The 23,664-nt window shown below is 35.2% G+C and overlaps 2 protein-coding genes across 3 annotated transcripts; one reads left to right on the forward strand and one right to left on the reverse strand.

The window, feature by feature from the left end:
- Nucleotides 1-19: 19 nt before the first annotated feature.
- On the reverse strand, nucleotides 20-5,972 carry LOC127794740 (glyoxylate/succinic semialdehyde reductase 1-like). 2 transcript variants are annotated; one of them, XM_052325988.1, is made up of 8 exons: nucleotides 5,707-5,966; nucleotides 4,895-5,005; nucleotides 4,719-4,820; nucleotides 3,676-3,777; nucleotides 3,240-3,355; nucleotides 1,262-1,340; nucleotides 1,006-1,176; nucleotides 20-357 (listed from the first exon to the last, which is right to left on the reverse strand). In XM_052325988.1, exons 1-8 carry the CDS (start codon nucleotides 5,815-5,817, stop codon nucleotides 274-276), a joined length of 876 nt encoding a protein of 291 aa, XP_052181948.1. In that variant the 5' UTR covers nucleotides 5,818-5,966; the 3' UTR covers nucleotides 20-273. The 2 variants fall into 2 exon arrangements, with proteins under 2 accessions (XP_052181948.1, XP_052181955.1); XM_052325995.1 differs by lacking the exon at nucleotides 4,895-5,005 and having other exon boundaries at nucleotides 5,707-5,972.
- Nucleotides 5,973-8,113: 2,141 nt separating this feature from the next.
- LOC127805697 (MLO-like protein 1) lies at nucleotides 8,114-23,573 on the forward strand. The gene is made up of 14 exons (XM_052342454.1): nucleotides 8,114-8,301; nucleotides 8,441-8,498; nucleotides 8,787-9,031; nucleotides 10,526-10,642; nucleotides 10,752-10,812; nucleotides 11,266-11,363; nucleotides 17,632-17,706; nucleotides 17,846-17,934; nucleotides 18,142-18,191; nucleotides 18,589-18,629; nucleotides 22,425-22,634; nucleotides 22,724-22,791; nucleotides 22,993-23,053; nucleotides 23,154-23,573. The coding sequence occupies exons 1-14, from the start codon at nucleotides 8,173-8,175 to the stop codon at nucleotides 23,328-23,330; spliced, it is 1,479 nt and encodes a 492-aa protein (XP_052198414.1). The 5' UTR covers nucleotides 8,114-8,172; the 3' UTR covers nucleotides 23,331-23,573.
- Nucleotides 23,574-23,664: the final 91 nt, after the last annotated feature.

Raw genomic sequence — 23,664 nt, forward strand, 5'->3', positions numbered from 1 at the left:
AAGAAACGAGACAAATGAGTGGATTAACAAACATAAAAGGATCTATTGCCGGAAACGCGAAACTGGAAAGGGATATCTGAGTGTCTTTAGTCTTTACTTAAAAACAGGGCCCTCAGAAGGGTACATGGTATTGAAAACTTCGTCCCTTGCAGTAATAGACTACTGATTTAACTGACAGTAACCACATCACAGCAAATTCAATTTTGGATGGTAGCCGTGTTGTCGGTATGCCTGCCAAAGGGCTTGAGTCCCAAGGCTAATGAATTGTATCATTCAGGATGGTCTGAACCCCACAGCCTCGCACACAGCTGAAAAGTCGAGGTCTCCCAATCCCATGCCTCGAGCTTTCTTGAATGCCTACATGCAGAAAGCTTATGTTTTCAACCCCATTATCAATGAGAGTGAAATCTAGACAGATAGAAAGTTTCCTTTCATTCTCAGTACTATATATATGTATATATGGTAATACAAGCTCTCTAACACAAATATCTGCAACTTCAGTTGTTGTTCAAGAGATTCAAATTGAACTATGCAGCAAACACATTCCCAATAACAGAAACGAGGAATACAGCAATGCTACTTAATATTTCATGTGTTTATGATGTTATTTTCCCAAAAAAACTTTAAACCATATTCCTTTCTTAAATTGTCGTTGGCAACCAGCTTAATCTGAATGTGTCTACGCGCTGTTGAGAAGGTAAACAGAGAAGCTTAATCACAGATACTTCAGCTGGGTAGGCCTACAAATCAAGGTGTGTGTTTTTGCTCGCGGTTCTGCATCAGTGATACTGTTGACTCCTCATAGCCTCCAGAGAGAAGTCTATATTGTTATTATTATTGCACGAGTAGGCATTTCAGATTAATTAAATGAAATAATATACTCCAGTGGTATGTTCAGTTGTTTGTTTTCCTTCTGCATTCAGCTATGGGTAAGACCACTAGCGGAACCTCACTCAAAGAAAGGATTATCTTTTGGTAAAGGTAAATGAAAAAAATTGCCCGTACCTCATTGGCAGCAGCTGCCACAGGCATGGATACTGCATTTTCATCACCAAGGGCTAGAGCCAATCTCATGTCCTTCTGTTGATGCTTCAGAGGAAATACAGGTGAGTAATTCTTCTGAATCATAGTGGGTCCCTTCAACTTGAACATTGGGTTCCCAACTGCACCTAGCTCCTGAAAAAAATAATGATATAGAGAGTCAATTCAAGTAAATATATAAATACATTAAAAACATAAGATTCATGGTTTGCTATCTCACCAACACATTAAGAAGAGTTTGAGGGTCGAGCCCACTTTTGTCAGCCAGTACAAGTCCCTCAGAAAATGCATTCATCATACTGCATGTCAGAAATGCTATGGAAATTAAACCAATTCTGTGAGCTTGCAATGCATATATGTACTCCCTTTTGGACATCAACTTTTGCTGACACATTGCTTGAACCAAATTATGCCAAATGCCTTTAATAAAATCAGCATAGGACAGTAGCATAAAGGATACTAGAAGGAATTGTGCCTAGCTAAGTTAAGAGATTCCTTTCAAGTCAATCCAGGCCATTAAAATTTAGGCAGCAACTGATTCACTTCAAACAATAGACTCGTGTAGATTTATGATGTATTATGCACTCCATCACAAGACAATAATAATAAAGGAGTAATAAGCCACTTGTGCACAAGACTGATCTCAAAAGTACAGGTTACTCAGCCCAAAAACATATTAAAAGACTCAGACATGCTAGCTTCAGGCATTATTAATTTTACACAATTTAAGGTTGAAGAGCGGCAGCAGTTCCCACATGTGACCCAAAAAGGGATCTCAAGCTAGTAGAAAAAAATTCCAGGCACTTGCATAATTGATTCTAGCTTATTCCTGGAGAAGTTTCAAAAATGAAAAAGATAGTTAAATACAAAGGTAAAATGGTTAACCACAAGGTAAAACAACTTAAATTTTAAAGTGACTAGTAGTGCACCAGGGAAGAAAGGTGGTCCAATGCTATCCAATTGACAATTTCACAGGAGAAGTTTCATTTTAGTGGAGGTAAAGAAGAAGCCAATAGGACATAGGCAAATCAAGAGGAACAATGACAATGATTACAATAGAAATTTTCCCAAAACACAAACACAATTTCAAAAAACTTAGGGCTTGTTAGGCAGGCTTCCAATTTCCAATTTTCAGCTTTATTATTTTGAAAACGGAAATGAGAAATGGCATTGATTACTTGTTTCAAAAATTTGGAAAACTTTTCAAAAGACAGAAGATCAAAAGCAAAACTCAGAACAAACTATAGTTATAAAACATGTTAATTTTTCACTTTTTATTGAAAATGACAACACAAAAATGAAAATCAGAACAGAACTCATTCAAAACATTATAAATATATAAATTGCTTCTGTCAAAACATCATAAATATATAAATTGTTAAGTGTTGAAGAATTGGAAAGAAACCAAATTAATGAAATAGTAGGAAAAAAGCCAAATTCATAATACTAGTAATACAATAACTATCACAGGAGATTGTACAGTCTAGAATTCAATATGGCATAATTTCTTATCTCTAGGTTTTCGTTGTTGATAATAGCCCAAAATATGTCAATAGCTACAGTACATAACCTCCCCACTCCCCCCCCCCCCCCCCCCCTCCCTCTCTCTCTCTCTCTTCCCCAGCACCATTCATGATTTGTTCTCCCAAGTAAACATGGAAGCCTTCTTGCATGTGAAAGAAAGAAAGACTCACATATAGACCAATATATGTAAATGGGAAACTTGAACCTAATGTTGTCAAAATCAAAGCAAGACCATGCTAACAAGTCTGCGACAAGCAAAGACAGTCCCCCATCAACAATATAGGGAAAATAATGCAAATATATTAGTAAATATAGTGATATGACACCCATAAACACCACTTAGTATATGGAGTAAACTTCCAAAGTCCAAACTAAAATTGCAGGGATACATGAAGAAAGAAAGCTAAGAATAAGCAAATTAAGAACCCCAAATCCAATGAAGTTTATTATATATTAAGAATTCTCCACAAGTCAACATGTAAATACGATAAATCGCTTATAGCAAGATTTTCTTTTCTATACAATGTTCATTTAACTTACAAATAAACTAAGCAGCTTTAGTTGAGCATTATGCATATCACAGCAGTTTATCTAGAATGTCCCCTTTTCTGGTTCTCCAAACTACTGAAACCAAGTTATTTTAAATATTTTTTGGCTTGAAAAGCAAATATTACCTCCCCATAATCATGTTAACAACAAGTTTCATTCTTGCTCCATTTCCAACCTCACCCAAGAAGAAAGATTTCTTTCCCATGACATCAAAAGCAGGAAGTGCTTCCTCATACAAAGACTGCAAGAAATAACTGGAAATGATCCAATCAAAACTAAAAATAACAAGAAAGCACACAAGCCTAAAGGTGCTTACTATATGTTAATTGTTAAGTGAATGCACAGAAATGTACGGACACTGTAAATATGTTTTGACATTACATGTGCTGGGCTGCTAGCATCTATGTTACAACTGTGCCTTGTCCAATGCTTACCTCTTTTATTTGAATTTTTTCTTAATAAAAAAGGTCACAGTCTGGTAAAATGAAATTGTAGTTCTAGGAAACCTACCAGAATAAATGTGAGAAACAGTTGAACTTTGCACCTGTATTAATGCATTACCTTCACTCCAGCAGCAAGAATTATAAGTTGACCATCTTCAGCAGGCTTTTTGCTACCCGAAACTGGAGCTTCAAGGAAATGACCACCCTTTGATGTAATTGCCTGCAGATAGCAAGTACAAAAATATTACTTATCCATATATAATAGGCAATGTCTTCAAGAAAGAAATAGAAAATCTCAAGCAATCAATAATTTTACATGTAAAATTTTGCAGAGGAAACAATTGAAGTGTTGCAGTTCTTTCTAAATTAGATGTTTTTTTATATGAAATAAACAAAAACCGATTACTTAAATATTGATTTGATATGCACAAAGTTGTATAGAATGATCAAGTCTATGAATTTTCTTAAATAATTCTTTTTAAATTTGTTTATCTATTGTAAAGATAAAAAAAACCAAATTTCAATTTTTATTCCAAAACTCATTTATTTTTTGTTTGGACAACGAATGTACATATAGTTAGAAAACATGTCAGAATAGATATGTTCCATTTACTTGAGAAAATCTAACAATTACAATATCACCACAAGCTAGATAAATTACAGTGTAGACCATCACTAAATAAAGTTAACATCTTCGGTGACAGAGATACTTAGGCAAGCGATTGACAACTTGTCTAGTTATCAATCAAATTGTGTAATTATTAGAGCATTTTTAAAGAACCTATTTTTTGTGCAGACCTGTATAATGAAGACATTGACAACCACCACCATCAAAACCCTTTTTAGAAGAACAAGCAAGTTTTCTACAATCTAACTATTGATTGGGGTAAGCTGTTAATGATCTATTGCATCACCAACGAACATATAGATACAACTGACAACGAGGAACTTTCTGTCTATCTGGTGTCTTTGAAAACATGCATAAATGTATATAGTAGATAAGATGTGGTAAGTGTTTCTTCAATTAAGATTACAATGGATCTTTTTTGAGTATACGGGTCACTTCCAAAATCATGTGGGAGAAGGATGGGGCAGGAGCCCCGGGGGGGGGGGGGGGGGGGGTTGACGACAAAAGCAGTATCACAGGCATAAAATCTAAACCTCGCTGATCTTTGTAGAAGTGTCAGCATCCACTGTTGACATGTCAATATAGCCTTTTCCACTGCAAATTTGCTCAAGGACGCCATCTTTGTCAAAAACAACCTAATAAAACCAAAATATGGCTTAGTATGGACAGTAATAACATTAATAGTATAACTGCCAGACAATTTATTAACCGAGAGAGCTGCAGAAGGATCAGACAACATCGCAATGGTGTACTTGCACTTCTTGACTACTGCTGCAGGAGTTTCAGCAACAGAAGCCCCATGCTCCCGCAGCTCATCACACTGAAATAGCAAAGTGATGCTGATGAGGAAAGGCTTCACTGCATGGCATGAGGAACATGCAAAAAATATAGCCTATTGTTTGAGTTGCTTGGTAAATTATCTACCAGGATTAAACACCAAGATCAAAGTGCAGAGCCCCATATTGTTTGTAGGTTAGAGTTAATCTTTGAAAGCTAATTATGAAGTTAAATAATAAATAGGCAAGAACCAAGAGAAAGTCAAGCTCAGCTTTCGTATTAATTGGCGTGACACTAAATAATTGACGGGGTTATTAACTTTTACGTCAGAAGGTGATCAACCTTGGCCAAATGGATTCCAGGATTTAAAACACTGGTTCTTTAGGTCAAAAGATTATTCTAGGATTTACAGTACCGAGCCTACAAGAAGTATAAAATGAAAATAAGTATCTCACTATCTACAGACTGAACTGAACCAAACAAAAAAAAAAAAAAATCTTCCGTATACCAACTCAAACAGCTTAGCATCAATCACAAAACCAGTCACAATCTTATTCTCCCATACTCAACCTTCGAACTAGCCCATGTATTCCGACATTGAGTATTGTAAACTTAAACCTGACTGATTCGACACGCCAACAAGTATTACTCGGTAGCATTTGAAAGTAATCAGTCATCCACGCCAATACACCACACCTCGAATTTCGTAGTTGCAAGTGGAGAGAGAGAAAGCATGGAAGATACCTTAGAGAGAGATCGGTTCCAAACCGTGAGCTTAAAGCCATGGCGGAGCAAGTTCATTGACATGGCCTTCCCCATTATTCCCAAACCTAAAAACCCTATCTCTTCCTCCATATCTTCCTTCCTTCCTTCTTCACTCTCAGCGCTCTGCAATGCCACCACAACTCTTAACTCTTTAGATCCAATGCGTATATACCCTAAACAAATAAACTAAAAACGAAGATGCTCCGTCCACGGACAAGCAGCATTGTTCTTTAATAGTTGTACGATAATACGATCGAAATAAGAGTGACCGAGGATTATCGGATTGCAATCCTTTTGGATCACGGGTCGGATCCATCGCCCTCGATACCCGCCACGTCATCCATCGTTGCTTTTTCTTCCACTCGTTCTATCTGGTTCTTGATTGGTCGGCTCGCACCCCATTATTCTGGGATCTGAAAGTCGGGGAATGATTCAGTACGCAAGACCTTAGGGTACTCTTTGTCGATAAAAACCAATTGAAGTGTGCCACGTCAACTCCGGTTGCAACGGTCGTAACTCCGGCTAAGTACTTGTTTGGCATGGTTTACTTAGATCAACAACACAAATAATTTGTCCTTGGTTTTGGATATGCTAAAGTTAAAAACGAAATTAAACCATAGAGTTTGAAATAAATATCGAAGACAAATCATATCATGCACCAATGGCTCTTGACCTAACTGAAAGAGCAGTTTTTATTATGTTGTATTTTAAAGTAATGTTAATAGAACAGTATTTTATAACTAAGTGTTGTATTATATTTATTAGTGTTAAAAGTAAATAATAAATGTTTAGTTCATATATTTATTATCACTGTACAATAGATAAAGTAAAAAATATAAAAAATAATAATTGTCCTTGAGGTAATGGTATATTATTTTTCAAATAATGTGCATTTATTATATGTTATTGTTAACATACAAATAGTTTTATTAGTTGATTAAAAATTAAATTGATAATTTAATCTCAATATTTTAACCTTTTTATTTTTCGACTAAGACTTTCCATTATTTCAATTAAATTTCTGAATAATACACTTTCGAATTAATTATACATTTCAATAGGATGACAATAAACTCGTGTTATTGTCGAGTTAGACTTGATTGAAGACTTATAGAAAAAACTGACGTAAAATTTTCAATGTCCATTGTTCCTCTCTTGAGTTTCTAGTATCTAAAATATATCTCTTTTTGTTTATTTCAATTTTCTTTTTTTATTCTATCTATTATTTTGAGTATTAAAATAACAATTATATTCATCTAAAGTTGGAGTTGATAAAAATTAACAATAATGGAACAAATTATCTTATTAATTACCATTGTAGGGTAATTACACAGTTAAAAGTGTTTTATAATGATGTGAACCTCAAAATGAGGTTATACGGTTGCATAAATTACGGAATAATTTCAAATTATATTGTTATTCTCATATTTTGTTATGATTTCGATAGACATAATGTTGTATTCTCATTTTTGTAAATTTAAGATTTTCTTATTAATAGATTTGTATTCTTATTCAATCATTCATAATTTTATGTAATTGGAAGGGAAAATATTGAAAAATGTTTATAATTTGATAAATCAATCAAAGTGTTACTTCAAAGTGCTCACTAATTTCACTTGACTTTTTTTCTTATATGTAAACACGTGTGTATCGTATGCTCTAATTCAATTTTAGCAAGATATATAATTGATTTGAAAATGCATAGTTTAAGAATATAATTAAAATAACAAAAAATTCATGCTAATACGAGAAAATAAGTCAATGCATGATTAAATTATGAATATGGCGTTGATTAAATGATTTAAAACATAATATATTTATTATCGATTAATAAAATTATTTAAATATTAATAAAAGACACAATAAATATATCTTATTTAAAAATAAAGTACATTTATTATTTTTTAACCTAGCTAACATTATTCCCAATAATTATTATAGAAAGTGACATAATTATGAAAAAAAGGTAATAGTTATAAAAGTAAATAAATATTTAATGATTATAAATTTCAGTAAAATTTATTGTGTTTTTCATAGAAAAGTGAATTACTTTGAAACAGTTTAATATAATTTCTTAAAAGAACAGTTACCATTTCATTTCATTTTTTTAAAATCTTAGTAATATTTTGAAAATTAAAATAGTAATAAGATAAAAAATATTCAAAATAAAAAGGGGTAAATCATTTTTAAATATATATATATATATAAATTAAGTAAATTACTCCACCGTTTATTTACAAGCGAAAAAACACGTGAACTGAGCTTGCATTATTTACAGGTAAGAAAATGCAAATTCGAGAGGTTTTTGTTCTCATTTAACTGAAAAAGCGGCAAAAGATTTGACTGATGCACGAACGCGTATATATATATATATATGTGCGTGGCCATAGACGGCGAAGAAGAACGGAAACGATTGGAGGCGAAGCCGTTTATGAATTCTGAGAAATGGCCGGCGAAGGGGGAGATGAAGGAACGTCGTTGGAGTTCACTCCGACATGGATCATCGCCGGCGTCTGTACCGTCATTGTCGGCATCTCACTTGTCGTTGAACGCCTTCTTCACTTCATTGGCAAGGCAATGCCGTTTCTCTTCCTGTTTCTGTTTATTTCTCTTTCGGCGATCATGTCGATCGTTTCTGGTTGTTATCAGCTTGCTCCACGGTGTTAATTTCAATTCCGAAAGTTTAACTTGTGACTCGTGTGAATGAACGCAGTATTTGAAGAAGAACCGCAAGAAGCCCCTCTTCGAAGCCCTACAGAAAATCAAAGAAGGTAACAAAGCCGTGTCGTCCATCACTTGCATTAAAGGCCTTATTTATCTGCCGAATGCTGATTAATAATGCCAAATGTCTAATACTATTATCTGACATTCTGTAATTACTTTCGCATTCTTTCTATTCCTGCCCGATACATATGTTCTCTATATCCATGGACAGTAGAGGCTGCATTTGTATCGTTGTGTATTACACTCTGTTTTTTCTTATTAATCCATGTGGGTGCATCTCTTTCTGTCCCATGGAAGAGTTTCTCAATTGTTTTTATTCTTGTGCGTTGATGCAGAGTTGATGCTGATGGGGTTCATGTCGCTGCTTTTAACAGTGTTTCAAGACGTTATTGTCAAAATATGCGTGAAAGAGGGAGTGATGCATCACTTACTTCCTTGTAAGTACCCCTCGAATACTTCCCACCAAGGAAAGTTGTCTTCTGATGCAACCGACACAACTGGAGATCATGATCATTACTTTGGCAACCATGAAGTCGACATCCACGAGGCATCTCCTGGGATTGGTTACTGCGCCGAGAAGGTAATCATTGGATTTAAAATCCTCCCTCTCCTCATCCACAATTATTGGTGTACACAGATTGTTGATTCCATTTAACATTTTTATTGAATGCGCATAATCAGCATCTATTCTTCTACCCTAGAAGCATATCCACGAATAAATCTTTTTTATTTGTTCTACTACTAGCTTCTTTTGAATCTGAATTATATGGAATAGTTAAGTTCCATTGCGATTATATGCATGAATTCACCATTTGGGTAAATAGGATGAATAGTTAAGTTCCATTGCGATTGTGCAATTTTACTGAGGTTGTTGTTCATATCATTTTGATGGAATCTGATTGTATTTGTGACTTCTGCTGTTTCTTTTAATCAGCCACCAGTTTGGAAATGGTGCTTCTAGAAAAAGAAGAAAAAAAAAAAAATAAGATTGGTGTTAGGGCAGTTGCATTGGTTACTTGTTATAGATAGAATTTTAATATATGCTATTGGATTGATTAATGTTGCCTAGTTAGCGATCCAAATAATAGGAGGTTCAGATGGCAATATGTGTATTTTGAGTATACAACTGCAGCAACAATCACAAGCCTTAATCCCACTAGGTGGCTTGGCTAGTCTATTTTCTGAGTATCTTGGAAAATTTTATTCAATCGATGAAAAATGGAAAATGCTCACTGATATGTATTTCCTACTGACCCACTCATTAAAACTTGACTCAATGAAAGGAGAAGTGTTGCATGCTGTATGGTGATAAATCATAGTTGACCTATTCTCATGAAAATCTATTTTCTCTTGAAAAGCAAAGAAGGGTTCATAATTAGTGGACTGAAAATATTCAAAATGTTATGCCAGAAATGGGTGGTGAATCAGTCAACTGGTATTTATAAGTGGTTGAATGAAAGGGGCCAGAATGAGAAGCCAAGGTCCTAACTGAGGGGAATAATTAGGGAGTTAGTTGATGAATATTAGCAGTTAAGGTAGTTATAATTCTGTTGGTAATTAAGGAAGTTATCCAACTGAATAACTATATTAAGAATGTTCCAGAGCATTGCATAAAGGGGTATCCAATTGTAATGACTTGATTGATGAAGGTCATATGTTTCCTTTTGTCAATTTTGCCCATCGCTGCCCCCCCCCCCCCAACCTTCTCTTCTTTGTCTGACTTAATGTGGAATAAGCAGGAAAATGATCCTATATAAAGCATGAGGGTCTGCCACTTGCATGCAAATAAACAGAAACCATGATTACTAGGAATCTCAAGTGCCGGGTCAGATTACCTTCATAGATGTGTTGGTGACCTAAGAAAGCATTGATACTATGATGAGATCATTCAGTATTAATCTGCCAATATTTGTAGCCCATCATTAAGCTTGCACATTTATCCTTTGCATTTCAGTTCTATAATGCGTTCATATTCTAGTAGGCATCTCTTTTTTCACATAACAATCCACATTAAATCTAATCACTAGATGCTTAATAATGTAAGCATATTTTTTTTTATTTTTCTTCTGTACAGGGCAAGGTCCCATTGTTGTCTCTTGAGGCATTACATCATCTACATATCTTTATCTTTGTGCTGGCTGTTGTTCACGTGACATTTTCTGTTCTCACTGTTGTATTTGGAATGGCAAAGGTGACTAATTTGCTTCTATTTTTCTACAAGCTAAACATTGTTGGCAGTTCTGTTTGCACATTTAAGCATTTGTAACATTGTGTCTTTATTTTTTGTTTATCACGGGTAGATGCGTTCATGGAAACACTGGGAGGACTCCATTGAGAATGATAATTATGACACACAGGAAGGTGAGGGTTATTTTAATTACAGTTTTGCCTAATTCATTGTTTCCTTGACCATTTCATCATGGAGTTAACCACAAGATTAGGGATTTATGCACTTAGATGGTAGATGTGTTAATGTTTTCAGAAATATGTTGCAGAAGGTTATGCATGGACCGTATTTAACTTAACAATTCCTCAATTTAAGTCTTATGACACAGAAATGCATTGCATGTACAGTTAAGGTATAGGTTTATGGAATAACTGTTAACACTTACTGCAGCTATGACATTGTGGCTGTGATAAATAATGTTCATGAAAATAAGCTTTAGGAAAAGTATAGAAGAAAATAGAAATGAAGTGACCCATGATGAATAAGGTAGTAAAGGTACTTTGATCTTCTGGAGCTAGCTTTTCATTTGTTGCATAAAAATTACTTCCAGCATGTGCATAATACTTCAACCTGTCTACTTTATTCAGCAGCTCTTCAACCAAAGTTCACGCATGTCCATCAGCATGACTTCATCAGGGAGCGCTTTCAGGGTATTAGTACTCATTCAGTTTTTTTGGGCTGGTTGGTGAGTTCTTTCTATCTCATGGTAGAATGTTACATCTGTTTGCAGTAAATAACGATATGTCTTCACTTTTTTGTCTTAAGACCATAATTTTCTCCTATTTTATCCGCTTCTTCTTTAGCCTCAACTTTGTTTTCTAAGAGTAGATCTTCATGATGCTATGAGACAAACTGGTCAACAACCTTAGTTGGTTGAGGCATCCATAAGCACATTTTTATTTCTCTGTTTTGATCTAAAGGAAGTTACTGGTTGCCCAGGAACTTGTAATCCTTGTCCATGACAGTAAATGCTGTTTTTGCTTTAGTCTAGATGAAGGTGGAAGTTGATCCTGGGTTCTTGATACACAAACTAATACACACACAAAAAAAATTCTTGGAATAAATTTTCCAATGGTTGGTTTGTTACAATACTCTACATTATTGATGCATTTGAAACATGTAAGATACAATTGATATGCACATACCATGCAAATGTTTTTAATCAGCCGTTTCACACTACATGAAAGGTTATGCTAGCTGTTTTCGGGTTAAAAAGTATTCAATAGTTGTTTTATTCAAAGAAAAGGCAACTTCTTTTTTTCCCTCTCTTTCTGGCGCTTAGACCATCCTCCCTATATTTAGTTCCATTTCATCTTTGTTTTGTTGCAACACTAAAATGTTGAAAAGTTAGTAGTTTAAGGATATTATTATGGGCTTTTGAATATGTCAAGACTCTAGTCCTAACTAATGTTTACTTTGAAGATAGAATTGGAATTGAGAGATAAATAGGAAGAATTGAGGGAGAAACAAACTGAATAATAGGGAGAATATATAGAAATGAGGGAGAAAATTAACAGAAATGTAGAGAGAGATTTGAGAGTAAGAAAGAAACTAAGTTCTAATATTTCCATAATTCTGATGTGATTCTTGGAACTGTGCATAGCCTTATATATAAAGTTATTCAGCAGTTACTTAGTAGTAGTTACCACTACACCACTACTTCCCCATTAGTCCATAACTGTAAATTAATTGTAAATAATACCAAATTACTCCTAAAACATAACTGTAAATAAGAACTAAATAAAAATATAACAACATAATTGCCTAATTCACTTGGGGTCTTGACATTCCCTCCCCCTTAAAGGATTGCTTATCCCCAAGAAAACATAGCAACAACCACTGTTCTTCACCCAATCTCAGCTTTCACTATCTGTTTCATCCTTCTTAGACCTGTTCTTTCCAGTGATTTCGTTGGAAATGCCTAAAAGATCAGTGAGGTTTGTTACCAGTTGAGGATGAATTTTAACTCTCTTTTCCTCCTCCTCTCTGGCTCTATCCAGTAAATCCCCAATTACTAGCTTTGCATTGACATCCAGTATTAGAGGGGTACCTATTCTTTCAAGAATAGCAAGTGTAAAATCATCAAAATCCGAAGTTGGTGTAACAGTAACCTTCTCCAACTTCACAACATCTTTTGCTTCTTCATCCAGTGTAGGTAATTCATCAGCTTCTTGCAGACTAAAGGTCTTAGGTTGGATTCCAAATCCTGTTGGAATCGATTTTGCAGTAAATCTTGAATAAAGATCCATTGGTATATTGACCTAAAACTTCTTTGAAATCAAATCCCCAGTAAGTCATCTAGCTTTTTATTGAATATTCTTCCTTCAATACTTTCTCCAGTGACTACATTCTCTCAAGAGTTCCACCAGCCATCATTTCCTAAGTCAAATTCTTTTGACTTCACTTAGAACTGCAGCTGGAAATGCTTCCAATAATCAGTAACTACCTCTGAAGCCGCTTCTAGAAATCGTCTTTACTGCTCACCTTCAAAATCTGATTGGAAACACCTAGATCTAGCCAAGAACCGGACTACTCTGATACCAAATGTAAGGAGGGCCATAGTCCCAACTAATGTTTACTTTGAAGATAGAATTGGAATTTAGAGAGGAATATAAATAATTGAGGGAGAAACAAACATAAATAATAGGGAGAACAAACATAAATGAGGGAGAAAACTGACATAAATGTAAAGAGAGATTCGAGAGTAAGAGCGAAACTGAGTTATGATATTCCAATAATTCTGATGTGATTCTCGGAACTGTGCATAACCTTAATACATAAAGCTATCTGGTAGTTACTTAGTAGCAGTTACCACTACACCACTATGTCCCCATTACTCCATAACTATAAATTAATTGTAAATAATATCCAATTACTCCTAAAATATAACTGTAAATAAGAACTAAATAAATATATAACAACATAACTGCCTAATGAAGGGAATCGATAATATGGCGGTAAGGGCAAAAATAATATTTTTACCGTGTATCAGGTACACGTAGTAGAGTATAATATACATGCCATATATAGTTTGGGTATTTAAACAATACGCATATTCATCAAATGAATACAAATAAATTCATACCTGCTGAAGGGATGAAGTACAAAAACGGTTTATGTATTGAGAGTGAATCTATCTCAAGATGTGGTGGTCCTAGTAGGTCCACACCTACTATGCAGTAAGGTACCATTCCGGTCACCTCTTCTCGTGCTAGACACAGAGATTCCACGTATCACTAGCACCAACATCTAAAGATTATACGCGTGACCTTCACGCATATAATTTTCTGACAGCATAATGTTTTCAGAGGAAGCTGAGGAAGAAGAAAAAGGAACGTGAGAAAAGAAGAATTCAATTAATTGAAGCAGAGTGCTTTTTTTAATTAATCCATTTCTCTCTTAATAATTCTCTCCCTCCAATAATTAAACTATTCCTTTAATTATTAATTAAACTATTCTCCTCAAGTATTAAACTTACTCCTCCAATTCCAATTTCAATTTGAAATCCGTTGCCCCCAACCAGTGTTAGTGTATGCCATACAGTTTAAGAGTTAAGTTGTACTTGATACATTAAGACATGGTATATTTGTTAAGTAATATATCTAGTTGTTTCATATTCATGTTATTTATTGGCAAGCTTTGTCTTTTGTATTTATTTATCGATTACTTAAATACAAGATGCCTAGAGACAAAGTCCCTAGGTTTACTCTGTGTAGAAAGGAATTGAAGTGTGACTTCAATTGTAAGGTTCTTGATTCACCTAAGAGTACAACCTTAAACTTGTGCTTGGTCAAAAGTGTCATTGAGACAGGACATCAATGACACAAAGAGACCGGTGTGTGCTATGTCGTTACCTTTGGGAAAGGTAGTAGTTGATCTCATAGACTATGGGTATGGGATACCTAAGCTAGCACACGGGTGCTTATTGGTGAGTACAAGTTCACTAGACTATGACCCAACCAAAAGGATTCCTTATGGATCTTGCAAGAGTGTCTAAGGAAACCTCTAGTGGCGGTTGTGCAAGTGATCCTTCGACTTGAGGTTACCACTCTGTCTAACATGTGGATTCATATACTTTGACACTGTTAAGGAAACATCTCAATAAGAGGTGTGAGTACAACAATGATTGGGTATGCCATGAAGCATGTGAAGGCTGCGTGTGAGCCAAGATAGGATTCATCGACCCCTAATTTGGGGAGATATGTCTCATGGGCCCTTTGGGGAAATATAGCTTGTAAGTCTATGGCCATAGTAGAATAGAGATCCTATGAAGTTATACTTTCTGGGAACCAAAGAAATATTATAATCAAGCACTAAATGGGGATCGATGCACAATCCATGTCCCCACTTGATTGAGACACTTTAAATCAATGAAGGGATTGAATTGCATGAGAAGACCATCACTGAAAGGCAGTGATCGTAAATTGATCCTTCAACCAATTGGGGGCCATGATAGGTTGCTAGACTCCGTTCATAGTCTATGGCTTTATTTAATAAAGTCATGGCCAACATATGTAGAAGCCTAATAGGGTACACACAATATGGGTTTGCAATTACAAGCTAATGGCGGGCTCGATTAGGATTGGGGAATCCTAATGAGGAGCTAGAGTTCTTAAATATTAATAGTTAATATTTTAAAATTTATAATAAATAAGTTTTTTAATTAAGTTTGTCATAATTCACCTAAAACCCTAGTTGGACTAGGCTACCCAAATTAAGGGCTTGGGTCTTGGTGGGTTTTTACTTAATTAATATATGGGCTTATTTATGAAACTAACTTAAGGACATTGGGTGGATTAAGGAGCTTAATGAGCTATTTTAAAGTGTTTAAAACTAAGGCTCAATGGGTTGTTTTAAAGTGTTTAAAACATAAAGCCCAAGAAGGAGAATAAAAGGGAAAGGAAAGCCCTCTATGTTTTAAAGGGTTTAAAACATGGGCTTAAAATACCATGCGGCCCAAAACCTCATTTAGGGTTTTGTGCCTAAGGGTTATAAATAGCCCTTATGTGGTTCCTTTTGTCTTTAACCGTGTGCCTCTCTTAGCGATTGATGCCGTTTGACGCACATGAGAGAAAGTTCCCGTGCCACCCTCTTGAGCTAGCACTCTTTCGTTCTTAGCGAAGCCACCCCCTGCTAGGTTCTTGGATTGCAACCTTGGGTGGATATTGTTAGAGGCCGAGCACTTGAACGGCTTCATGATCACCGCTTTTCGGGATTTGATCTTTACGTCAAGATGTAATCTATTCCCTTGGAGAGATCCTAAAGGTATTTACGGTTAAAATTTTTATTTTTCCGCTGCGTTATGATTCGTAAATACCTTTAACCAACAGTTGGGGGGCTAAGGGTCAACTTTTGACCAATCACTCCTAGAGACATTTCGAGCACACGATGTCAATACCAAATGCAACACTATATGGTGTGTGACTTTCTAGGTTCACTACCCGCTAGCAATCAAATAATATCGAAATCTCTTTTCGATATCGGCCAACCCCTTGACCCATCACCGGAATGTCTCCAAATCCTAACGACAATCCAAGAGTTCCTGAATAGCACCTAACAACGGTTCAAGACAGTATAAGTGGCAGTGAAGTCTCACTTTAAGTGAACCTATTACAATTGACGATTACCATGTGCTATAATCCTTCCATCATCTAACGTCCTGATTGAGTGAGAGCCATGGAGTGACAAACTCATAAACTCAGTAATTATGTGTTAAACCTCATTAATGTGACTAGATGACACCTCAAGAAACACCTTTCTTGACTCTCAATCTGCCCTGACCAGGGATTGTCCCGTCACACTAATAGTAAATCACATAGGATGTTCATCCCATCAAATACCGATGAGAGCGACAAATCCTATTCCCAACATCTATCTCCATATACCAGCAATACAGAATCACATAGATAAACGTTTCCACCTCCCAATTGAATAGTTCAGCTCATTAGTAAATCTCACACACCAATATACAAAACAACCGTGCCAGTTCAAGTCTAAGGATCAACACACCATTGTAACCTGATGACTTGACCATTATCCACCATTCTATGTGGTCAGTCATTAGCATCACATTTGGTTGATCGTTCCCTAACGACCACCCACAAATTTACTAGCGACATCTCATGTTATATGGCGTGTGACACATCATCCTCCCATCGATATCCTTATACCGAACAAGGTAGTAATCCCTGTGCTAGTCCATACTGATTAATCGGAGTCCCCATCCAAATAATCTAAGGACTAGGAATAGTTTGAGAAGTTCTGTTACCAGAAAATTCTGTCACACAGTCTCAACACCTTGAGAATAAGATTCTCAAACAGAAGATCTAGGGACTCATTCATATAATTGATTGGAGAAAATATGAATGAAGAAAACCTTACCTTTTATTGATTCAAAGATACAATGAATGCATAAAACAAGCCCGCTAGATGTCATCCAAATCTAGCATTAGGGCACATAACACTAACACCTAATTCACTTGGGGTTGTGACATAATATGCTGTGCTAAGTGATTGTTACCTTGTGCTATCTCATTTTTCCTTTCCTTTAATTCATATTCATGGTAGTTGAAATTTATTTTATCTTTGAATATAGATAAGATACTGCTAAATGTTAGTGAAGTGTCAATCATTTCTTCTGGTGACAAATCAAAAGTTATGTCTAACTCAGGTAGGCAAAATGCAACGAGTGAAAAGGAAGGGTTTTATGAACTTGTGGTATCAGGATTGGGACTTTCTGTGTAAGGCTTCACATAATCCAATTACCAAACCATTGTATACACTTTTCAGACTGTATGCTTATTAAATTTGTGAAGCACAAGATATTTTGAGGATGAATCCAATTCTCAATGATTGCATAGTCATATAGTCTGAAACCACCTAAAGTGATATGACTTGCTTCTTTTTCTAAATCAGAAGCATTTCTGTAAAGCAATCCCTTGTTGAACTTTCAGCATTCCTTCTTCAAGCAATTTCATGCATCTTTAACCAGATCGGACTACATGGCATTGAGACTTGGTTTCATTATGGTAAGTATGTTACTTACTGTTGGTATGTTTCCTTTGAATTTCTTTATTATTTCTTAATCCTGCTTTGTAGGAATTTGTATTAATATTTCTGTTCACTTCACAGGAATTTCTGTTAATGTTGTACTTATTCCACCTGCAGACACATTGCCGGGGAAACCCAAAATTTAATTTTCACAAGTATATGATCCGTGCCCTGGAAGATGATTTCAAGAAAGTCGTTGGTGTAAGGCAAGTTCTCTCTGCAATTACCTCTGGATGTAATACAGCTTCTGTGGATTATGATCTGTTTACTGTCTCTAGCACTGACTGGGAACTTGGGAGTGCTAAATGGGGAATATTGCCTCAAAATAGAAAGATTTTTGTCTTTTATTTTTCTTATTTCTGCTTGTCATTACATTTTTGTTAATCTATTCATCTCCAATTGGCTCATTGCAGTTGGTATCTCTGGGTATTTGTTGTTATCTTCTTGATGCTTAACATCAATGGTAAGACAACTCACCGTATAAAACAATTATTGCAGCCCTTTTAAATCCTAATTCTAAAGGTTGTTGAGTGAATTGATTGTCTTCTTGTGATCTGGAACTTCATCTTTTGGGTTGAACTCATAGTTATTTATACAAAAGGCCCTTTAGAATATTTTATTCTCTTTTGTTAAATTGTTCGCACAGGGTGCCCGCAATTGTGTAACATCAAAATAGAGAGGAAGAAGTTTAGATTTACACTTATAATTACAAGTTCACGAGCACAAAAAGTTGGACATTTTTAATTTTCTAGATACTTCTGCATTAGGCTTTTCTTTAATTGTTTACTTGTTATTTTCTTCTTTGGTTTGCGTGTGCAATCATCAGATAAAAAATGATATGCCGTGATTTTGTTTTGCAGGGTGGAATACATATTTTTGGATATCTTTCATACCATTCATTGTGAGTCATCCTATATCTGTTTGCTTGGTCTTGCATTTTCTGCTACCATACTTGCCAACTCCACTTTAAAATACTATATTAAACTATGTGTTTGTGTTGTTGTTCTCATTGTTGTTTGCTGTTTTATGTGAACTTTGTAAATTTTTTGTCATGTATGAATATCACAAAGTGTGTTTAGAATTCTCTAAAAACATATTGTATTTCTTAATTGGTTATTTTGTCCCAAGGATGTGTTGAGAGTGCTTGAAGCACATTTATCACTGAATCTTTTATCTAGCCTAGCAAAAAAGGAAATCATGTATTTGTCCTACACGGTTTCTTAAATTTCCATCTACTGAAATCATATATGAGAATTGATTTATGATTGAGTGCATTGCCTAATTGATCTTAGTTGGTCCAAAGCATTGCAAGTGTTTGTTGCATGAACAAAGTGATAGTTCGATTAATGACAAAAATATCCCAAGAGGGGGGGGGGGGGGGTTGAAATGGGATATCTGTAAATTTTAAATTTTAATAACACTATATAGAGAAAGAAAGGGGAAGTTTCGAAATACACAATATATGTTTCGAAACTAACCTTTCTGTTTGACAGGTTTCAAAATATGGATGCAATGTTTCGAAATAAAGCTTTCTGATTTTGGATATTTCGAAATCTTAAGCTTATAATTCAAAACCTTAATTTTACCAAAGTAACGACTTTCTTGAGAAATAATGGGGACAATGTTTATGATCAATTTTCCTAGCTTGCTTTAAAAAAATCTTTTTAACTTTTAACAAAATGCCTAAAAGTGATTGAGCAATGGACAATAAAAAAAAATAGAAAAGAGAACACAAGAATTTTAGAATGGTTCTGCACCAAGTCCTAGTCTACTACCTTCAAGTCTCTCCACTTGAAAGATTTTCAGTCCCAAACACTATCAATCAAAATAAACAAGGGTTTTACCAATGTTCACCCTAAAACCGTTACATACAATGAGTTTTAAGGCTAAACTCAAACCTCACAACAAGTGATAAAAGTAATTGATTTAATTTTACAACCCAAAAGGATTTATAACAATAACTCCTTACCAATGGCTGTACCAACCTCTTACCAGACCTTCAGACAGGGAGAGCCTAGAAGTAAATATGCCACTTGAATTCACTTGCTCTTCCTTTTCACATTCAATGCACAAGATTGATTGAGGAATGTAGCTTGATGCTTCAATAAATGTTTTTGTTCTGCTCTTCCTTGTCTCTATTTTCAAACACCTGTTATTTATATCAAAACATAAAGTTTTAGCCGTTTCTAGCCATTAGAGACAAGTTTTCACGAAGTTTGAAGACATGTTTTGAAACACAAAATATGAGGTTTCAAAACATCCCAATTTGCACTAAGGTTTCGAAACATATATCCCATGTTTTGAAATCTCTGACCTTACAGCTGGTCTTGCAGACTGGGATAGCATTTAATCCAAGGCAAAGACTCTTACCTACCAAGATTTGCTATGATTACCTTTTTAAATTTGAAATAACTTTCATAAAAATAGTTCCAACAACTTGAAAAACTTTTAGATACAAGAAGAAAAATTTCATAACAATGTATTTCAAATTTTCTTTAATCTGCTGTCAGAAACGATAGACGTTTTGAAACATGTAATGCAAGATTCGAAACATGAACACTTAGACAAAAATGCATTATAAGATGTTTCAAAACATAGCATAAAAACATGTTTTTTAGAGGTTTCGAAATATACTCACCAAGTTTCGAAACATTACTAACATAAACATATATTTCAAAATATGAGCAATAATGTTTCGAAACATTATGCACAAACTTTAGAATTTTCAAACTTTTGAAATTTTGAGCCAAAACTAGTATATGCAAATTTCGAAACATGAAATAGTTGATTCGAAATATGAATTTAACACATTGAAATTGAAGGGCTCTAATTTGGTTTTTCATCAAACACTTTTCTCATATATCAAAAAATATGTCACAACACAAAGTTGTACATTGCTCTGGCAGTAGAGCTATCCTGGTTTTATAGTTTCATAACTGAGTTGAGAATATTCATGGAATCAACTAGCCAATAATCTGCCAACTGTGGTATCCAGTAGCTTAGGATCACAAGCACAATAGGAGTATCCAACCAAATCTTAGGCTAGTAAGATGCTCTTTTTAGGATGAGGAAATGCTCAGTTTCTCTGAAGTTAAAATTACTAGGTTTTAGGTGACAACTACTTATGTCAAGGTCATTCTTTGTTGTCATAACAATAATAGCAAGAATGTTTGACAAGCATACTTGAAATGTCAAAATTTCTAAACATTGTAGATAAATTTAATGAGAAACTGACTGCATTATCGGTAGGAAATTGGGGTACAAGTAAACATGCTAGAGTTTCTTTTCTACTAGTTACTTTGCATGTTGCTTATCCAGTAGATCTCAAACTTGATATGACAATTTCCTTCCACTGTATCTTGAAGAGAATTTAGTCTATCATCTTATTACTTGAGTAGGTTGCTGCATTTGCTTATATCTCTTTGTTACCTATGTTATTTGTTTATAGTGCTGAATTGAACCATCTGTTCATCTCTACTAAAATATGAAGAGATAGGTTCTATGATATTCCTTTACTAAATTTGATTTATTTGACAAATCTAAAAACTGAGTCATCCCTTTTCAAGCTGAAAAAATAGAACTCAGAAGTCAGATGTCTTGTTTATAATTGGCAGTTAAATTTGGTTGGAACACCTGATTTTGCAACAAAGCCCACTTAGAACTAATAATGGGATGGGAACCACATTAGCTTTCAACTTTAAAGGACCTTGTGACTTAACTCTTAAGGCTATGAAAGTTATTTACTAAAATTTGAATTTCCCAAGATAGGAATGACAGTATTGATAATTTGATGGGATTATTGGGCTTTAACTATCATTACCTAGTCTACTACACTGGAACCCGTTCTTAGAAAATTTCTCTCTTGTGAGTTAGTTTTTGAAAAGAACAGTGGATGTTATAACTTTTTTCAATTCAACTATATCTGGTGCATCTGTTTCCATCTCAAAACTGAAAATCTGTATAAAGTCATTACAGAGGAGACCCATGGCTTTTTCTCAGCTTCCTTGTGTTGCTTGCATGCTGGTGGGTTTCACATGGAAAACCATCAAGTGGCAATGTGGTTAGCTGAAGGAAGTGTTCTTTCTGTAATGGGTTTGTTAAGCTAGAAAGAAGATCTTTTGGACAACTTTAAGATGTTGTATGGACCATAATGTTAGGTAGTTAAGCTTCAATTTGGGCAAAATATGTGCGCAGTTAATACGAGAATATTATGATGGATGTGTGTTCATACAAGAAATGACAAAATAAGCAATGAGATTATGTGTAATAAAGTTGGAGTGGCACCTAATAAAGGTAAGATATGAGTATTACAGTTAAGATAGTTTGGACATATGAAAAGTATAGACACACCTATGAGGTGAGCGGATGAAAAGGTGGGATGTTTGTAACAAGGGAAAGGAAGACGAAAATAAAACTTGGTAGGAAACCCTTGAGTATGACATAGGATATAATAGCCTTATAGAGGATATGATCATAGATAATGACTGGAGACCAAGAACTCTTTGTAGTCAACCCTCACCTAGTGAGATCAAGGTTTGTGATTATTGTTGTTGTCATCGTCATCATTATATCCTTCAAATGCATACACTTGAACGAACAGAAGATGCATAATCATAAATCCTATTCTAGGAAACTTATACTACATCAGTCTTTGTTATTACATCCCTCATGTTTGTTTTCTTTATGTCCTATACAGCTTCTACTTGCTCTGGGCACTAAGCTGGAGCATGTGATCACCCAGTTGGCTCACGAGGTTGCAGAGAAACATGTAGCAATAGAAGGAGAATTAATAGTTCAACCTTCAGACGATCACTTTTGGTTCCACCGACCACAGGTTGTCCTCTTCTTGATACATGTTATACTGTTCCAGAATGCTTTTGACATTGCATACTTCTTCTGGATATGGGTAAGCTGATATAACCATGCTCATTGTCATCTCTTCCTAAATCAGACTTCTGGACGGACACTAATCGCACATACTTCCATAACTTGTAGGTTCAATATGGTTTGTACTCCTGCATCATGGGACAAGTCCACTATACTGCTCCAAGGCTCATTATAGGGTGAGAAACATTGCCCCATTTATCTTCAGCATCCTATCATATTTTGGTTTTACAACTCATTCAATTATTAACAAAAAGAAAACAAAGGAGCAACGTGCTCATCTTCCAATTTTTCTCATCTATGCTATTCTATTATTTTTAGTTGATGGTTTTGTCATTCCATGATGCAAATCTAATAAACATTGGCATTTCACCTTTTAGGGTGGCCGTTCAGCTACTCTGCAGTTGCAGCACCCTTCCACTCTATGCCATTGTGACACAGGTGAATGCATTGCCAAATATCGTAACACCAAAGCTGCAGTTTAAATTGACCGATACTGATTCTGATCCCTTCTTTCTTCCTATTAACATTCCAAATGAAGATGGGAAGTTCTTTCAAAAAGGCAGCGTTTGACGAGCACGTGCAAGCCGGTCTTCTTGCTTGGGCGGACAAAGTGAAGAGGAGGTCTCGGTTGAAGGCAGCTAATGGCTCCGGGCATGGCAGTTTACCTGATAGATCTTCTTCAAGCGGAATTCAACTGGCTGAAACTTCCCACTAAAAGTACTTAACTAGCTAGGATGAGCTTACAGACATGAAGACGTGACAATAGCATCTGGCTTTTCTCGTACGTGTAAGTCTGCTTCCTGTACAGACGCTGTGCCCATGACTAACTAACTATATCATTCATTATAGCTGTAGGAATGGTTCTGCTATTGTCCATGGCTACTGCCAATGAATTAATCTAGTGTTCTTTGCAGTTGTGAGCCACCCAATTTGCTCTTCTCAAAGAAATGGGAAGCCTGCTCTTTGGTAATATGATTTTAATTTTTTTTATAATAATTTTTAAAGCTAATTAAAATAATTTTTTTATCAGATGGATTAGAATTTTCCTC

The sequence above is a fragment of the Diospyros lotus genome, chromosome 1, assembly GCF_014633365.1.
Source record: "Diospyros lotus cultivar Yz01 chromosome 1, ASM1463336v1, whole genome shotgun sequence".
Lineage (NCBI taxonomy): Eukaryota > Viridiplantae > Streptophyta > Magnoliopsida > Ericales > Ebenaceae > Diospyros > Diospyros lotus.

What these genes read in the sequence shown, in the direction of transcription:
- LOC127794740 (XM_052325988.1), bottom strand. Translation starts at nt 5,817, where the DNA reads ATGGAGGAAGAGATAGGGTTTTTAGGTTTGGGAATAATGGGGAAGGCC. An exon ending in ATCCTTCTGCAGCTCTCTCG is followed by an intron (nt 4,821 to 4,894) that starts GTTAATAAATTG and finishes TGGTTTTATTAG; the next exon opens with GTTGTTTTTGACAAAGATGG. An exon ending in GTTAACATGATTATGGGGAG is followed by an intron (nt 1,341 to 3,239) that starts GTAATATTTGCT and finishes TCTGACATGCAG; the next exon opens with TATGATGAATGCATTTTCTG.
- LOC127805697 (XM_052342454.1), top strand. Translation starts at nt 8,173, where the DNA reads ATGGCCGGCGAAGGGGGAGATGAAGGAACGTCGTTGGAGTTCACTCCG. An exon ending in TTCTTCACTTCATTGGCAAG is followed by an intron (nt 8,302 to 8,440) that starts GCAATGCCGTTT and finishes GAATGAACGCAG; the next exon opens with TATTTGAAGAAGAACCGCAA. An exon ending in AAGAAAGTCGTTGGTGTAAG is followed by an intron (nt 17,935 to 18,141) that starts GCAAGTTCTCTC and finishes GGCTCATTGCAG; the next exon opens with TTGGTATCTCTGGGTATTTG.